The following is a 26,750-nucleotide window of genomic DNA, read 5'->3' as shown; positions in this document are numbered from 1 at the left end:
CCACAGGTATCAAACTCGCGGCCCTCCAGATGTTATGAACTACAGTTCCCATCATCCCTTGCCAGCATGCTAAATGACTGTGGAAACTATAGCCAAATGCACAGAGCAGATCGGTCGCTTTTCATTGGACCGCACACCCGAGCGTCGTGTCCAATGAAATGAAAGTAAGATCTCTTTCCCCGCCCCCGTAAAATAACTACGTAGTTGTGGGCGGATGCGAGAAGTCGGCGTTGGAGATTCAACCAATTAGGGTGCAGCACGAATTTAAACGGTTAAAAAGCCAGCGGGCAGAGCTCTGAGGAGTTTGAATGCAACTTTGGCGGTTCAAAATGGCGGCGGAGGGGTGCGAGGAGATGAAGCCCGTAGAAGCGAAAGAGGCGGGCGATGCTCTTTCTTCGCGGACAGCTCAGGAGGAGTCCGGCCGAGAGCAAGTTTTCAACCTCGTTGTTAACACTTTGCTGGAAAAGATGGAGGAAGTCGGCAGGTAAGAGCCGCGGCGCAACGGTGAGTTGAAAGCGCTGCGCGCGAACTTTTGAACAGAACGGAGCTCGAAGTCGGAAGCCTCGCGAGATTCGAGGGAGAAATCACGCGAGACTCGGCAACTTCGATTTTAGCCGCACTTTTAATAGTCGATGACATTTGAGAATCGCAGGAAGTGGGATGTGATTGTATTACTTTTCTCTGACATTCCAGCTTCAGTTCAGCCTGGGTTAACAGGATGAGGGAAATAAAGCATCCCTTGTGTACCTGCATGCTCAACTGTGGAGAGACCTCCTCCCCCAAGGAAAGGCAGATCGCCTCAAGAGATGTTAACATCTCATCAGAGTTGGTTTGGTTGGGGAGTTTAACACAAAAACAAATATATACAGCAGCCAAACACCAATAAATCAGCAGGCAGCCAATCCCCCCCAAAGAAACAGTAAACTGTATATATGATTGCAAGGTACATATTATTCAGTTAGTGCATGCATATATTCGTGCAAATTATACAACTATGCCAATTATACAACATATATTGCTAAACAAATATATTTATGACTAAAGTTGTCTTCAAATTCACCCTGCAAGGTCGTTGTGTCTCTTTTTATGAATGACTCAGTAAGCCGTCCATTGGCAACATATTAAATGAATGAACGACCTGCTGTGAAACGGAATAATTGCCGATGGACGGCTTACTGAGTCATTCATAAAAAAAGACACAATGACCTTGCAGGGTGAATTTGAAGACAACTTTATTCATAAATATATTTGTTTAGCAATATATGTTGTATAATTGGCGTAGTTGTATAATTTGCACGAATATATGCATGCACTAATTGAATAATATGTACCTTGAAATCATATATACAGTTTATTGTTTCTTTGGAGTGATTGGCTGCCCGCTGATTTATTGGTGCTTGGTTGGGAAGTTGCCAGTTTCCTTTGTGGATCTTTATTATTTCTTCTGTTTGTGAGATTTTTTTGTTGACTTTCCGGAATCCTGCCCAAGACAGCTTAGCCTTAGAGACTTATTCTCAGTGTTGAGTCAGAACCCAGTGAAGAAAAACAAGTTTATTCCATTATAAGCTGAGTGCTTACTCATTAAAACTTATTTGGAGGGGAAGTGCTTTTGAGATCCTGCTAGACTCCTGTCCTATTCTGTTACAATGGACTATTCAGTCTGGAATTATTTCTTCATGGACCCCATGAGGTTGTAAATGGACTGTAGATATGTGATCACTATTGTGTTGAAATGAACAATGGATATTTTTCCATGTGTGTTGTCCAGAAAAAGAGTTATGTTAAGTGTAGATGGAGAAGCAGTATTCTTTTTGCTAAAACAAGACTGGTGTACAGATAATGGATTGTTACTGAAAAGGAGAATAAAGCTGGAGAAAAACACCAAAATATTCATAGTTCCAAAACACAATTTAATCAACATTTCTGAAGAATTTAAAGAACAGATTTGCATTACTAAGCTCGTGAATGTGAACTAGACGAATTATGGGTAGAAACCAGAGATATTATCAAGGAAGAATGTGCAAAAACTATTCCTGTAGCGTAGCCAAAAGAAACGAAAAGGCCCCATGGATGACTGAGGAAACTCTTAAAATTGCTAAAAATAGACGAGAAGCAAGTAATAGGCAACAGAAACAGAATGAAAAATCTAAATGCAGTATTCCAGTGATTCACATGTAGACACAAAGAAAACTATTACAATAACCAGAAATAAAAGAGAACAACCGAAAAGGAAGGACACAAGATCTGTTCCACAAGATCCAAGAAATCAAGGGAAAGTTTAAAGCACAGCTAGGCATGCTGAAAAATCATCATGGAAAGACGTTAACTGAGCAGGGCAAAATAAAGAAAAGATGGGAACAATGCAATGAGGAACTATACATATGAGAGAGTTTCAGTTACAAATCAGCTTGTGTGGATCATGAAAAGTTATGGCTAGTTTTAAAGAAAATGGGTATGCCATAGCATCTGATTGCTTTGATGCATAGCCTGTACTCTAGACAAAAGGCTACAATTAGGACAAAATATAGAGAAACAGAATGGTTTTCAGTTTGCAAAGGGGTCAGGCAAGGATGCATTTTATCTCCCTAACTGTTCAATCTATGTGCAGAATAGATTCTAAGAAAAGCTGGATTAGAGTTAGATGAAGGTAACATGAAATTTTGGGGGGAAGGATATTAACCTCTCTTGGCTTTGGTCCCTAAAGCAATATGCCAGTTCCCTTCCTTGTGGGTTTCACTGAGATTTCTTGGTGGTTCAGAATATGTACATTTGAGTGGTACGCAGGCTCTTCTTTAGCAGCGCGTCCCACCTCTTCCTGAGGGCATCATATTTCTCAGCCTTGGCTTTAACAGAGGAGAGGTGATGTCTCGTGCACTGTGTCAGAATCCTGTCACAAGAATGACAGGGACCTGGTTTTGGGGTGGGGGAGAGCTTCCAGAAAAGCTAGCCGGTGGGACTGGTGTTGTGGAGATTTTCTCCCCAATTGGAAGTGGTATCTGAATAATAACCTGTGCTTTCTTTCTCTGCCAACAGCTATCAAAAGTTTGCAAGCTGCTATAATCGTCTCTACAAAGTACAGCCTGAGCTCACTAGACGTATTTATGATCAATATATTTACCATCTGCAGACTTCCTTTCGAGTAAGACCTGAAAAGAAACCCCATCAGAACCTTTTAAAAATATCGGTTGCTTCAACCTGTGTGGTCTTATTAGTTAAAAATGGGCAAGGCTTTGCAAAAAAAAAAAGAAGAGGAAAAAGTTTTCTTTGAGTAACGGTTGGATCCCTCCCCCACCTCAGTACTGCCTATTGTGGCCTAATGCTGCCTATTGAAAAGTTCAGCAAAAAGTTAATTGAAAGGAAATCTGTAAACTTTGGTATATGAGTTTGTAGCAACTTCTCTTCCATATTGAAGACATGCTCTTAAGATAATTGTATGTTGTTCTTTGAAAGCTATCTCACACAGCACGCTGAGCCATGGCTTGGCGTCTGAACTGCCGGTTTTGCTTCCAAGCACGCCCCAGGCATATCATAACTTCAAGATGTTTGTTTGTTTTCGTGTTTCTGTTGGCTCAGTATGCCATTTCTGTCCCACGTGGGCCTGTTTTGGGGCAGAGCAACAGCTGTAATTAAGGTTTTTGCAATTCACATGTCGCGCTCATTCATAACTGACATAAACCGTGCTTTACCAAAACCCACTTGCAGTCATTTCCGATCGTTCTTTGCCAGCTGTTCTCAGTTCAGAAAGAATCCCAAACCATAGTTAAACTTCCTTGGACGTGATATGGTATGATGTCTGAACTGAGCCATAGCTCTTCCTTGTTGGGTGCCTCTAAAGCAGTGGTTCTCAACCTTCCTAATGCCGCGACCCTTTAATACAGTTCCTCATGTTGTGGTGACCCCCAACCCTAACATTTATCCATTTACAGTTGGAGAACACTGATGCAGAGAGTCTTAGGCAACCCCTGTGAAAGGGTCATTCGACCCCCAAAGGGGTCGCGACCCACAGGTTGAGAACCACTGCTCTAAAGGAAGTGGGCAGTGTTCTTTTTGCATCTAAAGTAGCTTTGTCCAGTAGCTTAACAGATATCTAAAAAAAGACCATGGTAGCAATAGACACAACAGCAAGGACAGAATTCTCATTGGACCTACTTGGATTTCTTGTGCAAACCTTCAACCATTTTGATCCCACAAGAAGAATAGGGTGCATTTTGGATAACATTGTTTTCTGCTTACTGTAATGGTTTTCTTCTATTTTATTACAATAATGCATATGAATATAATTTTAGAAAAATTCCTCTGCATAAAAAAGAGCTAAATTAGGGACTGTCTAAACCTTTTGGTCCCGTTTAAACTGCCACATTTCATAAACATTGTTTGCAGCCTTGCTTTGCAAGTAGGTATAACAGCCTACGTTACAGGGTCAGTGCTGTCATCAGTGAATTAATAGGGATTAAGAATCCCTTTTGTTGGCTGAACAGTAGATAGCTTGGGGAGAAGAGAACTCCTCACCTGCACACTCCTGTGCAAAGTTAGAAAGAGGGGCTCACATATGTTGCTGTGACAGCAGCAGAGTATCTCTTTCTCTTCATGATTCAGAAGGAGATCAGTGACTTGAAGGAAGAAGGGAATCTTGAGGCACATTTTAGAGCACTGGATAAGCTTGTGGAGGATGCAAAGCAGAGAGAAACACCTGCATGGTAAGGAGTGAATTGTTTGACATAATTGTCTTACCAGGTTAAACTAGCAGTCAGCCAACTCAGGTTTTTTTTTTTTGGGGGGGGGGGGGGGCATGTAGCCAGTTATATCCTTTTTAGAAATCACGCAACCCAAGTACAAAGCCTTTGTACTTTCATTCCAGTAGTAGCCTTTGTACTTTCACTCCAGCAGCTGATACAATGCCTTGAAACATGGAAGTTCCATTTAGCTCATTGCTTAACAACTGTTGGTAAAAAGTAAAGGTGCAACCTTGCCCTGTTTTTTGACCTGTTGTGGATCCCACAAACTAAGCCAATACAGTTTTTTTTTTAAAAAGACACAAAGACCAAAAATAAATATTTGGTGTGAAGAAAGGCAGCCATCATAAAAATAAAAGTTGTTAATTTGATAACGCTTTATTGTGCTTTGTTTGTCACCGTTTTATTAACTAAAAAGCTCTGACTTTGTTATTTCTTCCGTACAGCCAAAGGCGTTAATTCCCTGGTCAACATAAAACAGCACAGGCTCTTGCAGTTCCTTAAAGACAAACAGGTTTATTGTGGCGTAAACTTTCATGAACTCAAGCTCAGTTTATTAGCTGGCATTGTGCAGACAGGAGTCTGTGAAAATGTATGCCACAATAAATCTTTTCATCTCTAAAGTGCCACAAGATTATTTGCTGGCTTTGCAGCAACACGTGGGAAACAGGTCATTTTAGTTTCTAGTTTCTGTCCCATCTCCAGTGCAACCTCTTCCCTTGAGATTGGGTGGGGAGGGGGGAGACTCTGAACTGGTCACTTATTTGGATATTTTTATCCCACTTTTCTCTTGCAAAGCGAGACTCAAAGTGGCTTACAATTTTTTAAAAAGCCAAACAAATCATCATTCTCACGTTTTCCATTTTACCATCTCTTGTTCAGGCGGCCCAGCGGAATCCCTGAGCAAGATGTCCGCAGTGTCATTGCGCCATACCTTCTGAAACAGCGCAAGATCCTCCAGAATACCCTGAAAGAGGAGGAGGAGAGGAGTGCTAAGTTGGCTGAAGTGGTGCTGGCTGGCAGAAATAAAATAGCAGATCTGCAGAAGGAGATCCAGAGACGCAAAGAAGAATGGCAGGTGAGCACGGCTTTGTGAATAAGGTGGTGAGAGTGAACAGGAGGACATATCTGATGCTGCCTTACTCTGTCTTAGTGGTCTCTTTGCTGACAGGCAGCAGCTCAGAGAGGGAGAGGTCTTTCCAATGTAAACTCCCAACTCCTTTTATTCAACCTGCATACCTTTATATAAGACTGAAACTATACTTCCTTGTTTGCAGACAATGCACACACTTGTAATTTCAGAGACATTCTCTCCCACGTGTGCGAAAATGAGAAATGCCTCTTGTCGGGTGGTGCCCAACACTCACAGCTCCTTTTTTAAAAGTGCTTGTATTAAAAGTAAAAGAAGATATCTGCCTGATTGCATAGTTGATCAGAAGGTTTTGAATCCGTTTGTCCAACCGATAAACGTTATGGTTCTAATCAAAAGTGGGTTTTTAAAAATTTGTTTCAGATGATTGCTCAAGAAAGCCGCGAGATGGCGAATACACTTGATGAGCAGCACTGAGAAAGCGAGACCTAGCTGGCTCCTGGTGAACAGAGGCGTCCTACCTTTTTGCCTTCTTATAATGGACTTCCTACAAAACGTGAATCAGGCCAATGATTACATCGCTTTGCATTTTTCACAATGTCGGCTGGAATGCTCTGCTACTCATGGTTGCTGTTTGGTTTCTTTAGAAGTCCTGTCCTTTGAGAATCAGCATGTCTTTTTTAACCGGTGCCGAAACTCGTCTTTTAGAGTCTGGATCTTTGCGCTCCAGATTTCTTTACCCATCAAGAGAATGATCGGCACAGTCGCCAGCATGACCTGGATGGAGAGGAAGTTTGCTAACAGTGTGATGTGGCTGCTCCCAGAATCCTGGTGATGTGAGAAATGCAGATATTAAATGTGAGAGGTATGTTGGTTGGACTCCCCCATAATTTGTCCTTGGGGGTTGGCATCTGCGTATGACACAACCACATCATAGGCCTTTCCTGCTGTGCCATTTCAGTACCAAATATTTCAAGCCCTGTGCACTTGTGAATGGGAGTAAGCCTGCACTGGGGCTTGCTTCAGAGTAAGCTGGCTCAGTGTAGGACCCATCCTGTGATGCTCTGCTGGGGGTGCAATAAAAGACGAGAGAAATGAAACCCTTATGTGACAAACATGCCTCCTCATAAGAGGCCTTTGTTGTGGACGCATTCCGTATATAAATTGCCGTATATAATTTTTTAAAAAAAACCATGAGGCTTCTTAATGCTTAACAAGGACTCGAAACCAGAAAAGTAACCTGCAGAACGTAGGCTTTGTCAGGCTACTAAAAAGTCTACATTTCTAAACGAAAATCTGTTCTAGACTGTGGCACAGTGGCAGATAGGAAGGCGCTCCAAAGGGTGATCACTACTGCACAGAGGATTTTCTGCCCTCTCCCCTCCTTGGAAGAACTCTATAATTATCTGCCCTCTCCCCTCCTTGGAAGAACTCTATAATTCCCGAAGCCTAAAGAAAGCCCAAAATATTCTGAGAGACCCGTCTCATCCAGCACACTCTCTTTTTGAACTGTTACCATCTGGCAGACGATACAGGTCTATAAAAACTAGGACAAAGAGGCTTAGAGACAGCTTCTACTCTAGAGCTGTGGCTATGCTGAACTCCGTGGCTTCGTGTTGATGTGTTTGGGGCTGTGTAGGGATGGGTGGAGAAAGGGGAAAGTGAGGATGGGGTATGAGTCTGAAATTGTGTGCATCGAGGAATGCTGCTGTACATTTCGTTGTGCGTGCACAATGACAATAAAATGCTTATGCTTATAACTAAAGTAGTACGGCAATATAATTTGCCTGCATCCCAAAAATCTGTGTTAGCCTAACAGTCGAGGTGAAGTGTCATTCTCTCTTTTTCCCCCTTTGGATAATGGCCTCATTATGTGTGAAAATTTAATTAGGATACTGTTTCAAGGGCTTGACACTAAGATTTCCCAATTTTTATGTAGGAATGATGGTGCAGGGTTGACAGTTTCTCTGGGATGCTTTTCCGACCTCATAAGAACATAAGAAAGAGCCTGCTGGATCAGACCAGAGTCCATCTAGTCCAGCACTCTGCTACTCGCAGTAGCCCACCAGGTGCCTTTGGGAGCTCACATGCAGGATGGGAAAGCAATGGCCTTCTGCTGCTGTTGCTCCTGAGCACCTGGTCTGCTAAGGCATTTACAATCTCAGATCAAGGAGGATCAACATTGGTAGCCATATATCACAGGTGTCAAACTCGCAGCCCTCCAGATGTTATAGACTACAGTTCCCATTATCCCCTGCCAGCATGATGCTGGCATGGAATGGTGGGAATTGTAGTCCATAACATTTGGAGGGCTGCGAGTTTGACACTTATGCCATAGATCGACTTCTCCTCCATAAATCTGTCCAAGCCCTTCTTAAAGCTATCCAGGTTAGCGGCCACCTTGAATGCCTACTTCGGAGCTATGACGACTGATGCTGAGATTAAGTCTTATTTGGAAGTTCTTTGTCCCATTCTGGGAACCCATGGCCCAGAGATCCTTCTCTGACCAAATCTCAAGATGGAATCCAACATCCTTTGTTTTCCCCCTCTCAGGAAAACTCTGTTCAGGCCACGAGGTAATTTAAGCCTTTTGAAGTTGCATCCTAGCACCTCTGCATAGTTTCCTGTCCTCCCTCCAGGAGATCAAAAGGCAAAGATGCTTTTCACAGTCATGTGTGACTTCCCTTTGCTGTAGCGATAGTATCATTCCGTGACAGGAGCCATTTGCCCATATGTTCTCCCACACTCCACACACATGCTGGGGTTGGCTTACATGCTCCCCCCACGCAGAAATAAACCCAGGCAACATGTTGATATGGAGATTAGTTTCAAGTTAGGAAAAGTGGCCGTGGCTGGAGAGTCATCTTTCCTTTGCCACTGTATAGCGCATGCTTGAATTTAGCATGAGAGAAAATGTGGCTGCCACTTAGAAATGTCAGATGGTCGTGGGATCCACTCACGGATCTCCCAGCATCGTCTTGCCTCATTTGGCACTTCAGCTGTTTCATTTCAAGGCAGCAGATGTTTGTCCAAATAAACTTCCACCACTCTTCAAACATGGCCTTCGCTCAGTTTATTGCTGGCGGGGAGGATTAATGTAAACCAGTGGTTCTCAACCTGGGGGTCGGGACCCCTTTGGCGGTCGAATGACCCTTTCACAGGGGTCGCCTAAGACTCGCTGCATCAGTGTTCTCCATCTGTAAAATGGATAAATGTTAGGGTTGGGGGTCACCACAACATGAGGAACTATATTAAAGGGTCGCGGCATTAGGAAGGTTGAGAACCACTGATGTAAACAAAAACGAAATGGATGGATGGAGGGTGAAACATGTGCATATTTGGGTGAAAGTCTGAAGGCACCAGGGCTGGTGCATGTCATTTGGTGACTGCTGAACGCTGCTCCCCCTCCCCCAAGAGCATTTGTTCTGCTAAATCATACGTGCCTTCCAACATCAGTTTAGGCAGGGTTCTTCCATTTGACAGGCAGCGATCTATAATATTGTCAGTCTTCTCGAAAAGTCAACCACTGTTCATTTTCTTACAGCCCTCTAAATGTGAGGGCAAAATGGGGTAATAGGGGTCCGCAGAACCTCGGAGAATAGGCCAGCTTCCTCGAAGCAGGTCAGGTGCTCTTGAAGGCACTGGCAGTTACTGGGGTCTCGCTGTCTTGGGGTGAATCAACAGGGGCATCCAAACTGCAAGATGTCATAGTCCTGCTTGTGACCAGCAACCCCTCTAGCCTCCAATGGAGAGGCTTACTCCGTCATGCCTTCCCTTTCCCGGGTGGTGTCTCTCCAGTCACAGGGGTGCCGTTGGGCCTGGAGCCTCCTGACCCACAGCTTGGCTTAGGAGGAGGTAGCTGTCCCTACCATTTTTCCTTCCTCACAGTTCTTCCACTTTCCTCCCCACCCCCCCTTAGGTATCTCGCCCTGTTCCTACTTGCCTCCTCCATTTTGGTCTTTCCTACAGTCGTGCTCTCTGCAGGACATAGGAGCGGATAGGCTGTTGAGGGCACCTCCTCCGTTGGCAGTGCTGTTGGATTGGTCATCTTTAGCTATTCGGCTCCCATAGTAGCTGCAGCCAGCAGGTTAGGGAAGTCCAGGGTGTTGCGCCCCAGCAGGACTGGGTAGGGCAAGCTTGGCACGTGGGCCAACTCCAGTAGTCCTTCCCTGGAACCCTGTCACATGGGGAGTTGCACCACCAGGTAGGACTCTGTGTGCTGATGGAAACTTTGCACTACTGGCAAGTCTTTGGGGAGTAGGTGGTCTCTAATCATGGAGACCAAGCAAGGTTTGAAGGGCTCGGCCTCGTACCATCACCCAGAGTAAGAATTGGGAATGGCTAGTGGGTGGGCAAGGCGACCTACAGGGTGTCGGACCCCACTGGGGAGGTTCCTGGGCTGCCAGTGCCTCGCTCCTGTGCTCGGGCCCTCCCATACTCTCCTCCTTCAGGGCATACTGCCTTGACCCTTGCATCCAGTTTAGGGGTCTCCTTATCTGGCCCATCCCAACTTTCGGTTGCCAGAAAGCCCTCGTGCAGGGTGGGGGCATCGGCCGTAGTCTTTGGTTGGCCGCATGCCACCCTGGCACTGGGCCCCAGGATCTGGGTGAGCTGCTCCAGGATAATCTGATCCACCACCCTCTTGGAGTCAAGGTGGGCTGATTGGAGTCACTAGTATACCAAGTCAGTCAGAGTGTTGGCTACCACCTTTGGCCGGTCACCCTTTTTGAAGGACAGGACCTGGAAACTTTGGTGGTAGGTCTCGGGGGAGACTTCATAGCATTCTAGAATTGCCACTTTGGCGTAATCACTGACCTCCACCCTGGACAAAGCCCATACTGCAGCCTGGGCTTCCCTGGTGAAATAAGGGATCAACATGAACAACCACTGAGCCTTGTCCCATCCCGTGTCCTCCACCGTCCGTTTGAAGGCCTCCAAGTAGCTATCAACATCGTCCTTTGTCAATTTAGTGAACAGGACCCAGGGTAACCACCCCGGGGTCCCACCCTCGTGAGATCCTGCGGCCCTGAGATTGGTCAGGTACTGCGTGAAGTCCTGCAATACAGCGTTTGGGGCATCTTGCTAGGGTTCGGAGATATTCTGGGGTTCTCCCATCATCTCAGCCAGGCCAAAGGTAGAACTGCAGGGCTGTTGTCCAGAATGAAACAAATGCATCTTTAGAACATATCCCACAATCCTTTGTAGGGGGCTCTTCTCCTGTAGCAAATGTTCTCGAGATTCCTTGGCAAGACATTGGCATCCAAGAGTTCTCCGTAAGCTAAAATTTGACAACCCCATCTCTGGAACTTTCTGTTAAATCTGAAATTGGTGGCTGCACTGTACTTCCACCATCTGGTCCTAGTTAGAACTAATGTTGTGGCTAAGGTTGACCAAGTTCCCCACGTTTTTCCCCTCTTCTGATAGCACGCATTCCTGGATTTCTTGGTAAGTATAGAGTGGGACAGCAAATAGCCCACTTGGCAGTTTGCCCCCATGTTCCTTGTGGCAACAGTCGGCTGCCTTAAATCAGCCCCATTTTTCAAATGTAAACTGGACTTCCAGGGCTTGGAAGCATGCAAGACGTGGGGAGTGATAAAAAATAAGCTATTTTTCTTTCTTCAAACCTGCCAAGAACTCAGAGACCTCTAATGGTAAATAAACAAAGAGTGATGGGTTTTAAAAGATGGGCAGCACAATGTCTTGCTCTATCAGAATCAAGGTTAAGAAATTTAGCTTTCTCCTCTACCGTCCTGACTGTCATAGTAGATCAGCAGAAGGAAGGGCCGAGAAATCTAGCCCCCTTCTCTAATTGTCCATGTTTGCTGCTGTCCTTAGTATACCTCTTTGGTGGGGGGATCCGCCAAATCTGAAATTTATATCAAGAATCCTTTTCCATCTAGCGCAGGGGTCTGCAGATGTTCATGGACTACAATTCCCATCAGGCCATGCTGGCAGGGGCTGATGGGAATTGTAGTCCATGAACATCTGGAGAGCCGCAGGTTGCAGACCCCCGGTCTAGCGCTTCGTAGGCCTCCTACGGTTATTAAGCTGGATTTATTTTTACTAGATTAAGAAACAAACACAACTGCATTTTGGAATTTTGCTGGTCTGTAATGTATTTTCTGCTGATTTTTCCCCCTGCAGAAGCAGTATACAAATGCCATAAATAGGACTATTCATTCACTGTGTTTCCCCCCTCTGGTTCTGCAGAAGAAGAGCAGTTTGGATTTATACCCCGCCTTTCTCTCCTGTAAGGAGACTCAAGGTGGCTTACAAGCTCCTTTCCCTTCTTCTCCCCACAAAAGACACCTTGTGAGGTAGATGGGGCTGAGACGGTTCCAAAGAACTGTGACTAGCCCAGCAGGCTTTGTGGGGTGGAGTGGGGAAGAAATCCAGTTTACCAGATAAGAGTCCATAGCTCATGTGGAGGAGTGGGGAATCAAATCCTGTTCCCCAGATTAGAATCAACCACTCTTAGCCACTATACCACTCTGGCTCTCAGCCTGCATACTGCCTTGACTTTCAGCTTCATACATTGTCCCCCCTATTTTACAGCAATTAAAATTAAAATAGCAGTTGCAAATGTAATAAAGAGATGGTGTTCTCTGTGAGGTCTTAGTCCAGACACAATGCAAGAATACAGCCTCTCTAATAGGTATTAGTAGCAGGGAAAGGGGGTTAGCTGGGCGTGGCGGAACATGCCATCACATTGAAGCTAACTTGTGGTGACCTCATAGGGTTTTCAAGGCAAGAGGCAAACAGAAATGGCTTGCTATTGCCTCCCTCTATGTAGCAAGCAGCCCTTGTCTTGGTGTCTGTCATCCAAGGCCAATCCTGCTTTGCTTCCAAGATCAACTGGAGCTTGACATGATGAAAAGCTGCCGTATTTCCCTTTGCCTCATTCCTATCATGGATGCTGGATTATTTCTCTTCTGTGTTTTATATTATTGGCTCCTCTTCATACACATCCCAATAAAAAGCTGGCAGCTTTCTTGTTTGCTGAGGAACGGTTAGCATGGGCGTGGTGGAACCTGCTGTCTGAGTGACCCAGAATTGAGTGACCCACGCTTAGCTCTGGTAGAAGAAAGAACAACATGTTGTGGAATGATATCAACAGACCAAGAGGTATCCAGAGACATTAAACTATGGCTACTGGGAGAGGGGGCTTATTATAGGGGGAAAGGGACCATCATGGTTATGCAGTGTGGCCCTTAATCTCCCAGGACAAAGAGGAGTCCTGCATTTCTGAGGAAAGACAAGAGGCACATCAATCTTAAGTGTTGAGTTATTAATCTAATGGTTGAAGCATTAGCTTGATGAGCCAAGCCTGGGAATGCCTGAAGGTGGGAGGAAACTGATGAAATTACAGGTTTTATAACAATGGTAATGTAAACGAGGTGGTTGTTAGAAAGAGATTAGTCAGAGGATGAAGTATTGGAACACTTGGGGCAAATACATTAAGAAGTCCTTTGTCTCTGCGGGATGGATAGTCCAGGGCTGGAGATGGGAAGCGACCGTTTTCAAGGCAGAGGCGACTGGCCTTGTAAACGTGGCACTGCAGAGTGGGCCCCTTTGGCATGTTCCACCTTGCACAATTTAGCTAATGGTTTGCATCTGGCACAAATGAGAGTGCTTCTCCATAGTGCTTCCTCTCCCTGGTTTGGAGACCATCCCAGAGCTTTGGAGCTCAGCCCTGTGGCTTACGATGGCAGGATGACATGGGGAGAAAAGAATAGACGGAGCCATGCAAAATTGCATCTTTGGGTTTCTCTCCTGTCCCACACATCTGGGCAAAGAGGAAAACTCCACAGTGGGAAATCTCTGTAGCTCACGGGTGAAATTATGGGCTGTGAGCATCCGTCCGTTCTTGGCCGCTGTTTTATGTTAGCCCAGCTGAAGCTCCCCTTTCCTTGAGGGCTGCTAAAGTGTCAAACTTGCGGCCCTCCAGATGTTATGGACTATAGTTCCCATCATCTACAGTTCCCATCAGCACGATGCTGGCAGGGGATGATGGGAACTGTAGTCCATAACATCTGGAAGGCCATGAGTTTAACACCTGTAACAAAAGTGAATCAAGTCACAAATGTTAAAATGCTCCCCTTCTTGCATAGAAGAGAAACTTCCTGCTTACTTGGCTACTGACCTCAGCAGTTGGTACTGGAAGAACTTTGGATCGCAGCTGTAGACCACAAAGGTTCAGGTTAGCAAGGAGCCACAATCGTCTCAGCACAGCAGAATTTATTTTGCTCCCAACTCCTTTTCCCTTGGAGTCAAGCACGCCAGGTGTACAGAGGATTGCAACTTTTGTTAAAAGGGAAGTTGTTGTTTTTTTGGCCCTCTCAGAATAAGCCTGTGTACATTTATGTGGGCAGGGGAGCAAGTCTTCTTGAACTCAGCAAACTTTCTTTTCCTCACATGGCAAATTTTGGGATAAAAAACAGGATTGTGTTTTGTGAGAGCCAGTGTGGGGTACTGATTATCATACTAGACTATGAGGCTCTGGGAGGCTCGAGTTTGAATCCCTACTCTGCGATGGAAATTTTCTGGGTGCCCATGGGCCCAATCATACATTCCCAGCCTACCTGAAAAGGTAGTGATGAGGATTAAAAAGAGGGGGAAAGAATGATGTAAGCTATTATGGGTCCCCATTTGAGAGAAAGGTGGATCATAAATTGAATAAGTAAGGAATCTAAGTCCAGACAAATATGGAAACAGTGGAAAACAAATCCTTTATTCGCAGGCTAAGTAGACACTCAAACGACAGCAAGGAAAAACCTATGGCAGAATACAATTACACTAGTATATATCAGTCATCCCTCTCCCTTCCATCTTCATAAGACCATGGCGTGCTCACAGATACAGTTCTCAAGAAACAAGTTCACAGACTAAGTCTGGGCTGCCATCCAAAGATGATTAGGACCGCAGCTGCAGAAAGGCTGAAGGTCAGACACATCGAATGCTCAAGTCTTGACAGAGGTGGGTACCACAAAATATGGAATGTCTTTAATAAACAGTTGGAGCACATAGGTATGTTTGCCAAGAAAGTCATGATTCTCCAATATAATTTCCATATCCTGAGTAAGATTTGAGTCTAGTAGCACCTTAAAGACCAAAATGATTTCCAGGGAACTTTGACTGTCAAAAGCTGCAAATCGTTTTGGTCTTTTAGGTGCTACTGGACTCAAATCTTGGTCTTCTACTGCAGGTGAACATGACTAAAACAATGTCTTGTCGAAGGCTTTCATGGCCGGATTCAACTGGTTGTGGTAGGTTTTCTGGGTTGTGTGGCTGTGGTCTGGTAGATCTTGTTCCTAACATGATAACCTTAACGTGATAACCCCACCCGTAATACAGTTCACTCAACCACCCCTATGCATAGCAAGTTCCACCCAAACACTGACTGGTTCCCCACCCTGGGACATGGACAATATACCCCATTAAACTTTCCCTTCTCACTAGACACAGTGTGAAACAGACTTCTCTGTGAAACACCTCTGAAAGATGCCAGCCACGGATGCAGGTGAAACGTTAGGAACAAGATCCACCAGACCACGGCCACGCAGCCCGGAAAACCCACAACAACCAGTTGACTAAAACACCTGAAACATTCATAGGCTTCTCAGCCTCCTTAACACACCGATGGACTTGTTTGCCTTTTGGCTGACACGCCTAGCCGGAAGCCACAGCTGCCATTTGGAGCTGGATGTCTTCCTCCTCAATAGATGAGCTCCAAAATAGATCTGGCAGCCGCGCTTGGGGAACCTGCCACTCCTGTGGTTACGGCAAGCAGGAGAGAGGTCTATGGCTTTGCCAAGCCACAGATCTCTAGAAAGATATAAATCATGAGCAGAAGTCCAGAAGGAACAAACAGCAAAAGGAGTGAGCATCTTCAGACCCACGGAGACGATCCACCAGCCAACATGCATATGCTAACCCTGGTGAGCCTGCTGGTGGCAGTGACGCTGTGCCTTTGCCACGGAGGTAAGAGGATTGGCAGAAGCTATCACATGTCTGGGATGGGATGATCCGTGGGGCTGTTGAGCCACCAGACTCCAGCACACTGCTGCTCTTCTCAAGTCTGTGCCGAAAGTCCCAAGTTCTTCCCGATCATCTCTAGTTTAAACAATCTCAGGCAATAGGACCGTTAGCCTCTTGAAGACCCCTCCCCCAGAGCCCCTGGATCAGGGGTCTGCAACTTGCGGCTCTCCAGATGTTCATGGACTACAAATCCATCAGCCCAATTGACCATGCTGGCAGGTGCTGATGGGAATTGTAGTCTATGAACATCTGGAGAGCCGCAGGTTGCAGACCCCTGCCCTTGGATGTTGGAGGAGCCAGCATTGATTTAGGAGACTCAGTGGTCAGACTCAGCATCAGGTGGTTTCGTATGTTCATGACCGTGACTGGTAGCTTGAGAAAATGAGGGGGATTTTAGCCTACACAATCCACAGGTCGCTCACATGCAGTCCAAGCAAGACTTGTTAAATATATCTGAGAAGGCCTGTTTAGGGTCGTCGTTGAAATCTCAGGCTGGTCTTGCTTTCCTGTTCAAAGCCTTTCCCCTCGTTCTACCAGTAATTCTTCTGGAGCTTGACCCAACTCGTGTGTTACAGTTTCAGAAGGCATTGCCCATGACCTCCATTTTCAGCCTTCAGAGTCATGAGGACTCGTGACTTTGTTTAGGTCAGGGGTCTGCAACCTGTGGCTCTCCAGATGTTCATGGACTACAAATCCCATCAGCCCCTGCCAGCACGGCCAATTGGTTTAGGTAAATTGTCCAGCATGCTGGAATCCAAGTCGAGGGCACTGCCCATATGCGTGGTCAACACACAGCCCTTCCTTTGAGTCACGATTCGCTTCAGGTTCCCGATTGTTATGTTCTTGTTCTTTTCTCTTTTCTGCAGATAGTTCGGCTCACTCCAACGACTCGCCCAGTTCCGAAGGTCAGTTATCTCCCTGGTATCATTGACTTGCTTCTAAGAAGGGTGGGGGTGGGGGGTGGCAGTTTGGCTGGCTGAAAATGTCCAGCACCTCTAGCCTCTTGTCTCCAAAGAGACTGACGAGAGCTTGCTGGTTGGCGTGATCCCCCCCCCCCCTTGGTTTCTTCCTCCCCAGAAGAAAGGGCTCACACCAGCCAGGGTCTGTAAACAGCTTTTGACGTTCATTTGCAGCAGTTTAGAACAACAAAGAACAAAGTCAAATAAAATCAATTCCTTTCAGTATACTGAGCAAAGTTTCCGGAAAACTCTGGTGGGGTAGAAAAGCCCTCCTTACAATTGACGCAGCCATCAGCTCCCTTTCCCCCCCTTCTGACCCCCTTCCCATATACTTTCATTGATCGACCATCATTTGCAGCTGCTCCTATACTTGTTAACTGTTGCAGGTGTTGTTCAATTGTGTGGAGGCTCATGAGCTACAGTCATGGCTTCAACTGGTAATGTTCTTTTTGGATCAACCGTAGCTTTTCCAGACGGGGGCATGCTTGAAAAAGATTTGCTCGCACCAAGGCTGCTACTGCTTTTCCCCAGAAGCCCAGCAGGGGGCGGTGAAAGGCAATTAGAGAAATTCATGGATGAGCAGTCATCTCTCCATTAGCTCTGCCGACTGAATAGAACTTCCAGTTTTAGAGGCAGTCTATTGTTGAATGCCAGGTGCTGGGGAGGAAACAGTGGGAGAGAGGGCTAATGTTTCCATGTGGGCTTCTCAGAGGTATCTAGTTGTTCACTGCAGACACAGGATGCTGGGCTAGGTGATCCTTTATTCCTCTGCCGCTCATGCTGCAATGGGCCACATTTTTCTTCCATCACCATCTAACCCGACTTGGGCTTGGCTCCTAATTTACATTCTGGCATAGGTGAGTGCGCTGGATTTCTGCACCAGAAATCTCACCTTCAGTGGCGTACTGCTTAAAAGTGTCAGACTAGGATCTGGGAAACCCGGATTCAAATCCCTACGGTGCTTTGGAGGTTTGCTGGGCCACCTTGAGCCAGTCACTCTCTCAGCCTAACCTACCTCTTACGGGTGTTGTGAGGATAAAATGGAGGAGGGCAGAACAGTGTTGTAAGCTGTTTGAAGTTCTCATTGGGGAGGAAGGAGGGGGTATAAAGTAAATAAATAATACTGTTCTGGTGGGTTATTAAATAAATAATAATTTTTGCATTGGCGAAGAATCAAGCAAAAAACTAGAAAATTTTTAAGGATGGTTATACTGTGCCTTGGTAAAAATCGGAAGGTGTTTCCAATTCTTTTTGTTCTGATGCCTAGTATTTTAATAAGTCATTTGGATATCCCCTACTAGGTGAACTGTTTAAAAATGAAAGCTTCCTTTCTGAAATTCATAAATATTTAGGAAATTTCTTTTGAGTCATAAGAATTGCCCAAATGATAAGTTATTCCTTATGTATTTTGGGTGGTGATTGTCGTATCTCAAAAGAAAGGGTTTTTTTAAATTTTTAAATAAAGATTCATATAGAATTTAGCATGTTCCCTTCTGACAGACAACCCAATGTGGGTGCCTACTCTGCTGGGCACGAGGGGGAAATGTGTTGGTGGAGGGGATATTTACCTGGGGAGCCCAGTACCACACAGCTCTGCGGCACCTGAGCTGGAAGCTGCTTCCATCACCCAGGCCTGCCTGTGCAAAATGTTGGCCCGGGGAGCAAAGCCAACCTTAGTAGGCCTGCACTGCCCAGCTGGGCCCCGTGTGCCCATGCAGCCGGCCTCAGAGATATGCCACACTTTTCATGGCGTATCTCCACTTTTCCCTATGGGGACTTTTAATACATTTTTCTTTTTACTTTTTGGGCTGCCCACAGCATGGGAAAGCCCTTTGGAGAGGGCAGGGCAACACCGGAGCGGCACCATCCATACCTGCCCAACAACTCTGGGCTGACATCTAAAACATTAATTTTCTTATTTATTTATTTATTAAACTTGGTATACCACCCTATCTCCGGAGGGCTCAGGGCGGTGCACAACACAAAATCATACATAAAATATAAAATTCTTAAAACAGGAGTATATAGCCCTAAAATAAGGAGGCCCACGAGTAACTCCATATACCACCCCCCCTTCCAGAAAAAAAAAAAAAATGAGGTGGGGCCCAAATGATTTTGGGGGCCCCTGCCGGCGGGGGGGGGGGGGGGGGAGCATTATCGGCGGCTGGACTCTCCAAAGGCCCGGTGGAACAATTCGGTCTTACAGGCCCTGCGGAACTCTCCAAGGTCCCGCAGGGCCTGGACAGCTGGTGGTAATGTGTTCCACCAGGCCGGTGCCAGAGCCGTAAAGGCCCTGGCCCGTGTGGAGGCCAGCCGCGTCATCGAGGGGCCAGGGATCTCCAGTAAATTCGCCTCTGCTGATCGCAGAGGACGAGCCGGGACATATGGGGTAATGCGGTCCCGAAGGTACAAGGGTCCCGGGTCGCGTAAGGCCTTCTTGTCATTCACATGGAGGTCAAATTCTTCTAATGGTGTCGCCTTCCACTGGCACAAGGAGGCTTCTCCTATGGGTGGAAATCTATTTGCGCTGGAGGAAGGCACCACCATTAAGCAGAGCAGATCCATGACATCCAAGCGAATGTATACAATTTAAATAGTGAGTGACATTGACTTACTGATGCCAAAACAGCAGTGAAAATTCTTATGCCTTATGGGGATTATTCAGCATGAAGAAACAGGATATGATTCAAAAATAAGTAGTTATGGGTTTGATTTTCCTAAGAAATCAAAATGGGAAGGGGGGGGGGGACTTGGAGCAACAGGGATGACAAACTCAAAATCATCCTTAACTGGAAACTATTCTAAGTGGTAATCTTAAGCTGTTGTTAATTGCAAACCCTTCATGGCAGTAACTACTTGATTCTTCCCTTTGGCAGCTTTCATCTCCAAGCAAGACAGCGCAACAATAGTGAAGAGACACGCACAGGATCCTCAAGGGTAAATGTCAATACACGATATCTTAAGGGGAGGGGGTGCTCCCCCATGGTTCCGAGGATGGCTCCCAAAGTCTGCCAAATATTGGACCTCAGAGAGCTGAGATCCAGCCAGATCCCAACAACAGCAAGGATCTCAAGGACCAAACAGCTGATCTGAGGATTGCTTAGAAAAAGCTGTCCAGCACTGGTCTGTCAGGGGCCATTGATTGGGTGGTTATGTAAGAGTTGGTTGCTGGAAGACAAGGAAAATTAACATATATTTCAATACTTAAATAGATTTGCAAGAGAATTAATAAAAATCATCACAGCTCTGGGTCAGGAAACTCCTGGAGATTTGGGGGCGGAGGCTGAAGTAGGCGGGGCTTGAGGAAGGAAGAGACCTCAGTGGGGTATGATGGTGTACAGTTCACCTTCCAAAGCAGCTGGCCCTCTCTGGTCAGCCACCGCCTGGAGATGGACAACCCTATAATTTAAGTGCTACCCTATAAACATAAAACTTGAGTCCCAATAGTCCATCTCCATGCTGTGTGACCAAGATGCAGAAAATGGGGGGGGGCTGTGTTGATGAAAGGGCAAGAATATGCAGACAACCGCAGGCTGGATTCCCAGTGGCTTCAAGCAGTGTTTCCCAACCTTTTTGACGTTGCGGTACCCTTGACCACACTCTTCATATCTCACAGTACCCTTGTTTATTGCTGTTAACCGTCTGTTTATTCATTCATTAATGATGTGAAAATGAACGTAATTTAAACTAATTACGTTAACACAATAGTGCGCTCCCTCCGCCATCGCCACCAAGCCGTAAAGCGATCTGCCCTGACAACCAACAAAAGGGGCACTGCAAAGGGAGGGGGGGGTAGCGTTGTCACGGTAACCCTGGGAAGTGTTCACAGTACCCTAGGGTACCACGGTATCCTGGTTGGGAATCGCTGGGGAGTCACCAGGGAGCAATTTAGCTTATGCCCCAATACTGTCCTCACTCAGTGCCCCACCCCCAATTATCTGGTCTCCATTCATTCCTGTTGGCAAAAGCAAAGCATGATTCAGGTGGTGGAAGTGCCATCAAAGGACGGTTGTCTCATGATGCTCCCTTTGGGATTTTTCATTCTGAAAAATCTGCACCGCCAATCAAATCTCCAATGGCCAATCAGAAGCCTTGCTGTGCAAAAGCCCCGCCTTGCCTATCCCTGCCCACTTTCTATATATGCTTGGTGGGCACCAGAAAAGGTGCTGGTGGGTGCCACAGGGCCCACAGAAACCACGCTGGGGATCCTTGGCTGAGTAAATGGAGCAATTTAAAATATTTCGTACATGAGGAATCTTGAATCGAATGTTCCCCATCCTTGCATCAAAAGAAGGTTCTTTGCCTTGAGGAAAAGTGCTGTCCCTTTTGGAACCGAGCCATGGGATCCTTTTGTATATGCAGTAAGATTGTTTAAATGAATGGGGGAATCTTGCTGATTATTAAAGTCCTAATACTCAGTTGATTAACAGATAGATAATATTTTGGTCAAAATCGAAAGAGCTCCTGACTAATAGGGTAAACATATGTTTAACGTATGTTCTCCTTTTGGAAACAGCAGATGTCTGTTGCCTCTTTAGGAAAGGCAATCCCTTCTTCATGAAAAAGAGCTGGGTGGGGGTGTGACTTTTAAGATAACATCTACAGTGTGGTGTAGTGGTTAAGAGCAGGTAGATTCTAATCTGGAGAATCGGGTTTGATTCCACTCTCCTCCACCTGAGTAGCTGAGACTTTTCTGGTGAACCAGATGTGTTTCCGCACTCCTATATTCCTGCTGAGTGACCTGGGGTTAGTCACAGTTCTTCCGAACTGTCTTAGCCCCACCTAACTCACCAGGTGTCTGTTGTGGGGAGAAGAAGGAGAAGGTGTTTGTAAGCCACCTTGAGTCTTACAGGGAGAAAGATGGAATATAAATCCAAACTCCTCCTCCTCCTCTTCTTCCTCTTCCTCTTCTTCTTCTTCTACTACTACTACTACTACTACTACAGTGATAAGTATGCACACTTTTTTTAAAGTTGGAGGTGTGTTTTTCCTTGCATGCAAAGTTAAGCAACACACTGTCTAGTTCAACAACTAAGGTTTCTCTGATTGGGTGTCAGCCCTGATTGGGTGTCAGCCCTGCTGATGACTGAAAAAAGAAGTACTTACTACATTTCTACTCTCTTGTAGGGTTGCCGCTGCCGCCGCTCCAGATCCCCTTGAAGGTCTTCGAGAGGTTTGCGAGCTCAACGCTGCTTGTGATGAATTGGCCGACCACATTGGCTTTGCAGAAGCATACCGTAGATTCTATGGACCAGTGTAGACCGTCTGCATTCAGCACTATGGGGAACTGGAAGAAGGATTGGTTCTCAGGACCAACAGCCAAGTTGATCTACTTGATGTCATTCTGTGCATTCTGCATTTCTAAGATCCTGTGCTGTCCATGCTGTGGATCCCCACAAAAGGCTTCTGTTTGTAACTATCACACCTTTGCTTTATAACTGCTGCTGTAATGTGCTTAATGATGTTCCTGTAAAGGAGAGACTAAAAATAAACAAAAACCTATTAAAACACATATTCACTTTCATTGGACTGAGCACTTAGTTTCTAGACCAGTGGTGGCGAACCTTTGACACTCCAGATGTTATGGACTACAATTCCCATCAGCCCCTGACATCATGGCCATGATGGCAGGGGCTGTTGGGAATTGTAGTCCATAACATCTGGAGTGCCAAAGGTTCGCCACTACGGTTCTAGACAGAGAGTTCCACCAAGTAGGGGGCCCCTGTCAAGAAGGCTCTAACTCTGGTTGAGGACAGCCAGATAATCTTTGAGCCAGGGACCTACCAGGAGATTGTCCCCCGAGAAGCATAAAGCTCTCTGGGGGTGTATTAAGAGCGGTGGTCCCATAAATATGAGAGTTACAATCCATTTATGTCACAGAAAGGAGAAGCAGGAAGAATATATCTTGAGAACATGCTTCTAACCTTATGGGAACATGCCCTAGGAACCATGCCTCATGTCTGTGCAATCTTTGGCTTCTCCCTATCAGTTATGGGAGCCATCCTGTTACAAGAACCCTTATTCATGACCCTACTGCTCCCAGAACAGCTAGGAGCATTATGCATGGAGGCTTACCTCAGAACTCTTCTCTGTGCAGTGGGCTCTCCCCGCGTTTCTCAGTTTACCCAAGGGGAGGCACTTCCTCCTGGGTGAACAGTTTTTCTGCAGAGAACTCTCCCAGCCTAGTTCTCTTAACTCCACCCATCTTAAAGGCATAGATCTTAAAAGCATTTATTTTTAAAGGCACAGATCTCATTACCCTAGGTCACAGGTGTCACTCGCGGCCCTCCAGATGTTATGGACTACAGTTCCCATCATCCCCTGCCAGCATGATGTTGGCATGGGATGATGGGAACTGTAGTCCATAACATTTGGAGGGCCACGAGTTTGACACCTATGCCCTAGGTAGTCAACATTGCTAGCTTCATCTTCGACTGCAGTTTTATCAATAGTACTGTTCCAAAAATAATTTCCCCCAAAGAAGAGAGCCAAAGAAGGGGACATTCTGCTATAGCAGATATTCTCCCCCCACCCCTGCCACAACATCCTGCTGCTGCTGACAGAGGTTTGTTATTTCCAAGGACTCTCTGTCAATATCTTGGTATGTCAATAGAATGCAGAGATCAGTCTTTTGGCTAAACCCATGTGAATGAGCTTCTTTTCTTTCACTTGAAGGAGTCTGCAACATGGAGGGGGGGCAGCGAGGGAGAAGGTGTGAATGGGGTCAGCAAGGGAGAAGGTGTGAATGGCAGTGGGAGGGAGTGTGAAGGCTGACTGGGTGGGGGGAAGATGTCCAGGGGAAAGCTGTATTCACTGGCAAATCTGCCTGCTCTGGTGGTGAAGCAACATTAAAATTGTGCTATAAGTGGTCTTGCTTGCCATGAAGAGAATGAAAAGTGAAAGCAGGGCTTGAACAAATACACTCATACAAGAAAATTTTCTGTGACTGATATTCGCCTCCACCAGGCAACAAACACGTTGTGCATAATTGGCCTATGTGTTGAGAATATTGAAGGGTGGGGGTGAGAAATAGAACCCATCAAAGAAAAGTAGAACTAGGAAATCAAAGGAAGCAGATGAACAAACATGCTAATATCAATTGTTTCAGGCACAGAATGTGTGGGCTATGGGCTATATGGCCCAGTCCTCTTAAGAGAGATTGCAGATGATTAAAAGCATATAGCAACACTGGCGACTATCCCAGACTGGGAGGCAGGTTCGCACTATAATATTTATGTTGCATATGAAAATCGCAAGGGATGCATTCATTGCAAAGACTGTCAGTTCAATGCCTGTTTAAATGATAATAATTCCAGGGGGAGGGGGGGTAGCAAAAATAAACAGGGCTCTTGTGGCTCCTTAAAGATTGAACAGGATTGGAGTGTGGCATAAGTTTTAATGGACTAGAACCGGTGGTAGCATTGATGTAGGAAGTAGTCCCTGCACAAAAGAATAAATGGACACATATCTGATCCTTAAACACCACAATATTCAGAAACTGGTGGAAGACGATTTCAATCTCCCCTGTCATTCTGCTAACCTGAACATTACCACTTTTCAGCAAAAGAAAGAGCACTGAATTGGAATGCATGAAAGGGTTTCACACAGTGGTGGGATTCAGGAGGTTCGCACCACTTTGGTAGAACCGGTTGTTAAAATGGTGCCTGTAAACAACCAGTTGTTAATGTTTTGGCCAAGGCTTTCACGGCCGGATTCAACTGGTTGTGGTGGGTTTTCCGGGCTGTGTGGCCGTGGTCTGGTGGATCTTGTTCCTAACGTTTCGCCTGCATCTGTGGCTGGCATCTTCAGAGGTGTATCACAGAGGGAAGTCTGTTAGGACAGTGTGTAACAGACTTCCCTCTGTGATACACCTCTGAAGATGCCAACCACAGATGCAGGCGGAACTTTAGGAACAAGATCCACCAGACCACGGCCACACAGCCCGGAAAACCCACCCCAACCAACCAGTTGTTAAACTATTTGAATCCCAACACCAGAACTGGTTGTTAAATTATTTGAATCGTACCACTGCTTTCACACTATCTTTAAGAGAGATTTGGGATTTTATTATTGGTGGAGTGCCTTTTTAACAGGACAGATGAATTAAGGCAAGTGTGGAAGCACCTCATTTCATTCCATGATGGTGACAAAACAGACTGAAAGAGTTTAGGCCAAAGAGAATGTTGATCAGAGAGAAATTCGGGAATATAGTATTCGCCTTGGAGCTTCTTCAGAGCGGGACTTTGGATGGGCTTCAGCTCAAATATTCCTCCCTATTTGATTTGGGAGCGTACCAGAAAGCAACTGGGAGAGAGAGGGGCTGGTGAGCATCTCTTTTGCATGCAGAAGGTATCAGGTTCGATCCCTGGCATCTCTGTGTCAAAGTATCTGCCCTTGGGAAGACAATTGTACAGGAAGAGCCAGACCACCACACTGAGGCCCTGGCAGCATTCCTGTACAGCCGTTGTGTCTAGTTTGGCCCTGAGCCTTTGTGTATTGCAATTAAAACAGAGCAGATTTACACCCTTGACCTACTGGTGTAAACTCCAACGTTTACAACCACTCCTCCAAAGTCTGATTTGGGAAATTTCTTGAGATTTGAGTGGAGGGGTAGGGGCAGGGAGGGCTGCCGATCTCTGGGTTGAGACAGCATGGTGTAGTGGTTAAGCGCAGGTGGATTCTAATCTGGAGAACCGGGTTTGATTCCCCACTCCTCCACCTGAGTGGCAGAGGTTTATCTGGTGAACCAGATGTGTTTCTGCACTCCTGCATTCCTGCCAGGTGACCTTGAGCTAGTCACAGTTCTCTCTGAACTCTCTCAACTCCACCTGCCTCACAAGGTGTCTGTTGTGGGGAGAGGAAGGGAAAGGAGCTTGTAAGCCACCTTGAGTCCCCTTACAGGAGAGAAAGGTGGGGTAAACATCCAAACTTTTCCTCTTCTTCTTCTTCTTCCTCCTCCTTTTTATCATCTCTGGACTACAGAGATCAGTTTCCCAGACGAAAGAACAGCTTCAGAGAGAAGATTATTGCATCATAGTCTGTTGAGATCCCTCCCCTCCCCAAACTCCATCCTCCTCAGGCTCCAGTGACCTAATTTCCAGAAATTTCCAAAGCAGGACTGGGAACCTCAAATACGGACTTCAGTGAGTTACAAAGCCACAGAGTCCACCTTGCGAAACAGCCATTTTCTTCAGGGAAACTGGTCTTTGTAGTCTGGAGTTCAGTTGTGACTCTGGGAGTTCCGTGGGCCCCATCTGAATGCCGGCATCACTACCTCCACATTTCACCTCTTTTGAAAGCTTTATAATGCTTCACCTCACTGGGGATGGCTGTTTTCTTCCCGTTCGGCTTTGTAGTGGGCCTGCTAGAAGTTTCTGACTGGCCCCACTGGGAAACAGGATGTCAGATGAAACAGACTGGCATCCGAGCATGCTTTTTGATCCGCGCGCGTGTATAACTTTCAGCTTTCTCGGAAAGAAAACTTCTGGAACAGTATCTGTGTGGTTTAAGTAACACTGACAACAGTTCCTGTTTTGTTTGTCTAATGTGCGGCTAATCATTGTGCATTTCCCTGAAGAAATCTCTCTGAAGATGTGGACGGGGTTAGGAACACATCCACTCACTCCACTGGTTCTGTAGCTGGTGGGCAAGAACTATTAATGTAAAAAAGCATGATGGGGGATTTAGGGAAAGAGATTATGCCTGAGCCCATCTCTCTGTTCAAACTAGGATTGGCAGGTCCTTCTTGACCACTGACTGGGGGTCGGGAGCGTGGGGTTGCCAACTCCAGGGTAGGAAATTCCTGGGGATTTGGGGATGGAGCCTGGGGAGGACAGTGACTTCAGTGGGGTTGAACACCATAGAGTCCACCCTCCAAAGCAGCCATTTTCTCCAGAGAATTGATCTCTGTAGTCAGGAGATAAGCTGCAA

General features: G+C 46.0%; 2 protein-coding genes across 2 annotated transcripts; both read left to right on the top strand.

Moving 5' to 3' along the window:
* Positions 1-217: 217 nt before the first annotated feature.
* Positions 218-6,696, top strand: PMF1 (polyamine modulated factor 1). Its single transcript, XM_048518855.1, has 5 exons — positions 218-484; positions 3,034-3,139; positions 4,597-4,697; positions 5,616-5,811; positions 6,247-6,696. The coding sequence occupies exons 1-5, from the start codon at positions 309-311 to the stop codon at positions 6,298-6,300; spliced, it is 633 nt and encodes a 210-aa protein (XP_048374812.1). The 5' UTR covers positions 218-308; the 3' UTR covers positions 6,301-6,696.
* An 8,717-nt stretch (positions 6,697-15,413) lies between these two features.
* On the top strand, positions 15,414-22,330 carry LOC125438988 (bone gamma-carboxyglutamate protein). Its single transcript, XM_048507779.1, has 4 exons — positions 15,414-15,804; positions 16,728-16,766; positions 19,697-19,757; positions 21,948-22,330. The coding sequence occupies exons 1-4, from the start codon at positions 15,666-15,668 to the stop codon at positions 22,078-22,080; spliced, it is 372 nt and encodes a 123-aa protein (XP_048363736.1). The 5' UTR covers positions 15,414-15,665; the 3' UTR covers positions 22,081-22,330.
* Positions 22,331-26,750: the final 4,420 nt, after the last annotated feature.

The sequence above is a fragment of the Sphaerodactylus townsendi genome, linkage group LG01 (genome assembly GCF_021028975.2).
Source record: "Sphaerodactylus townsendi isolate TG3544 linkage group LG01, MPM_Stown_v2.3, whole genome shotgun sequence".
NCBI classification, from domain to species: domain Eukaryota; kingdom Metazoa; phylum Chordata; class Lepidosauria; order Squamata; family Sphaerodactylidae; genus Sphaerodactylus; species Sphaerodactylus townsendi.
Note: the sequence above shows the minus strand (reverse complement) of the source record. Positions and strands in the feature narration are given on the sequence as shown.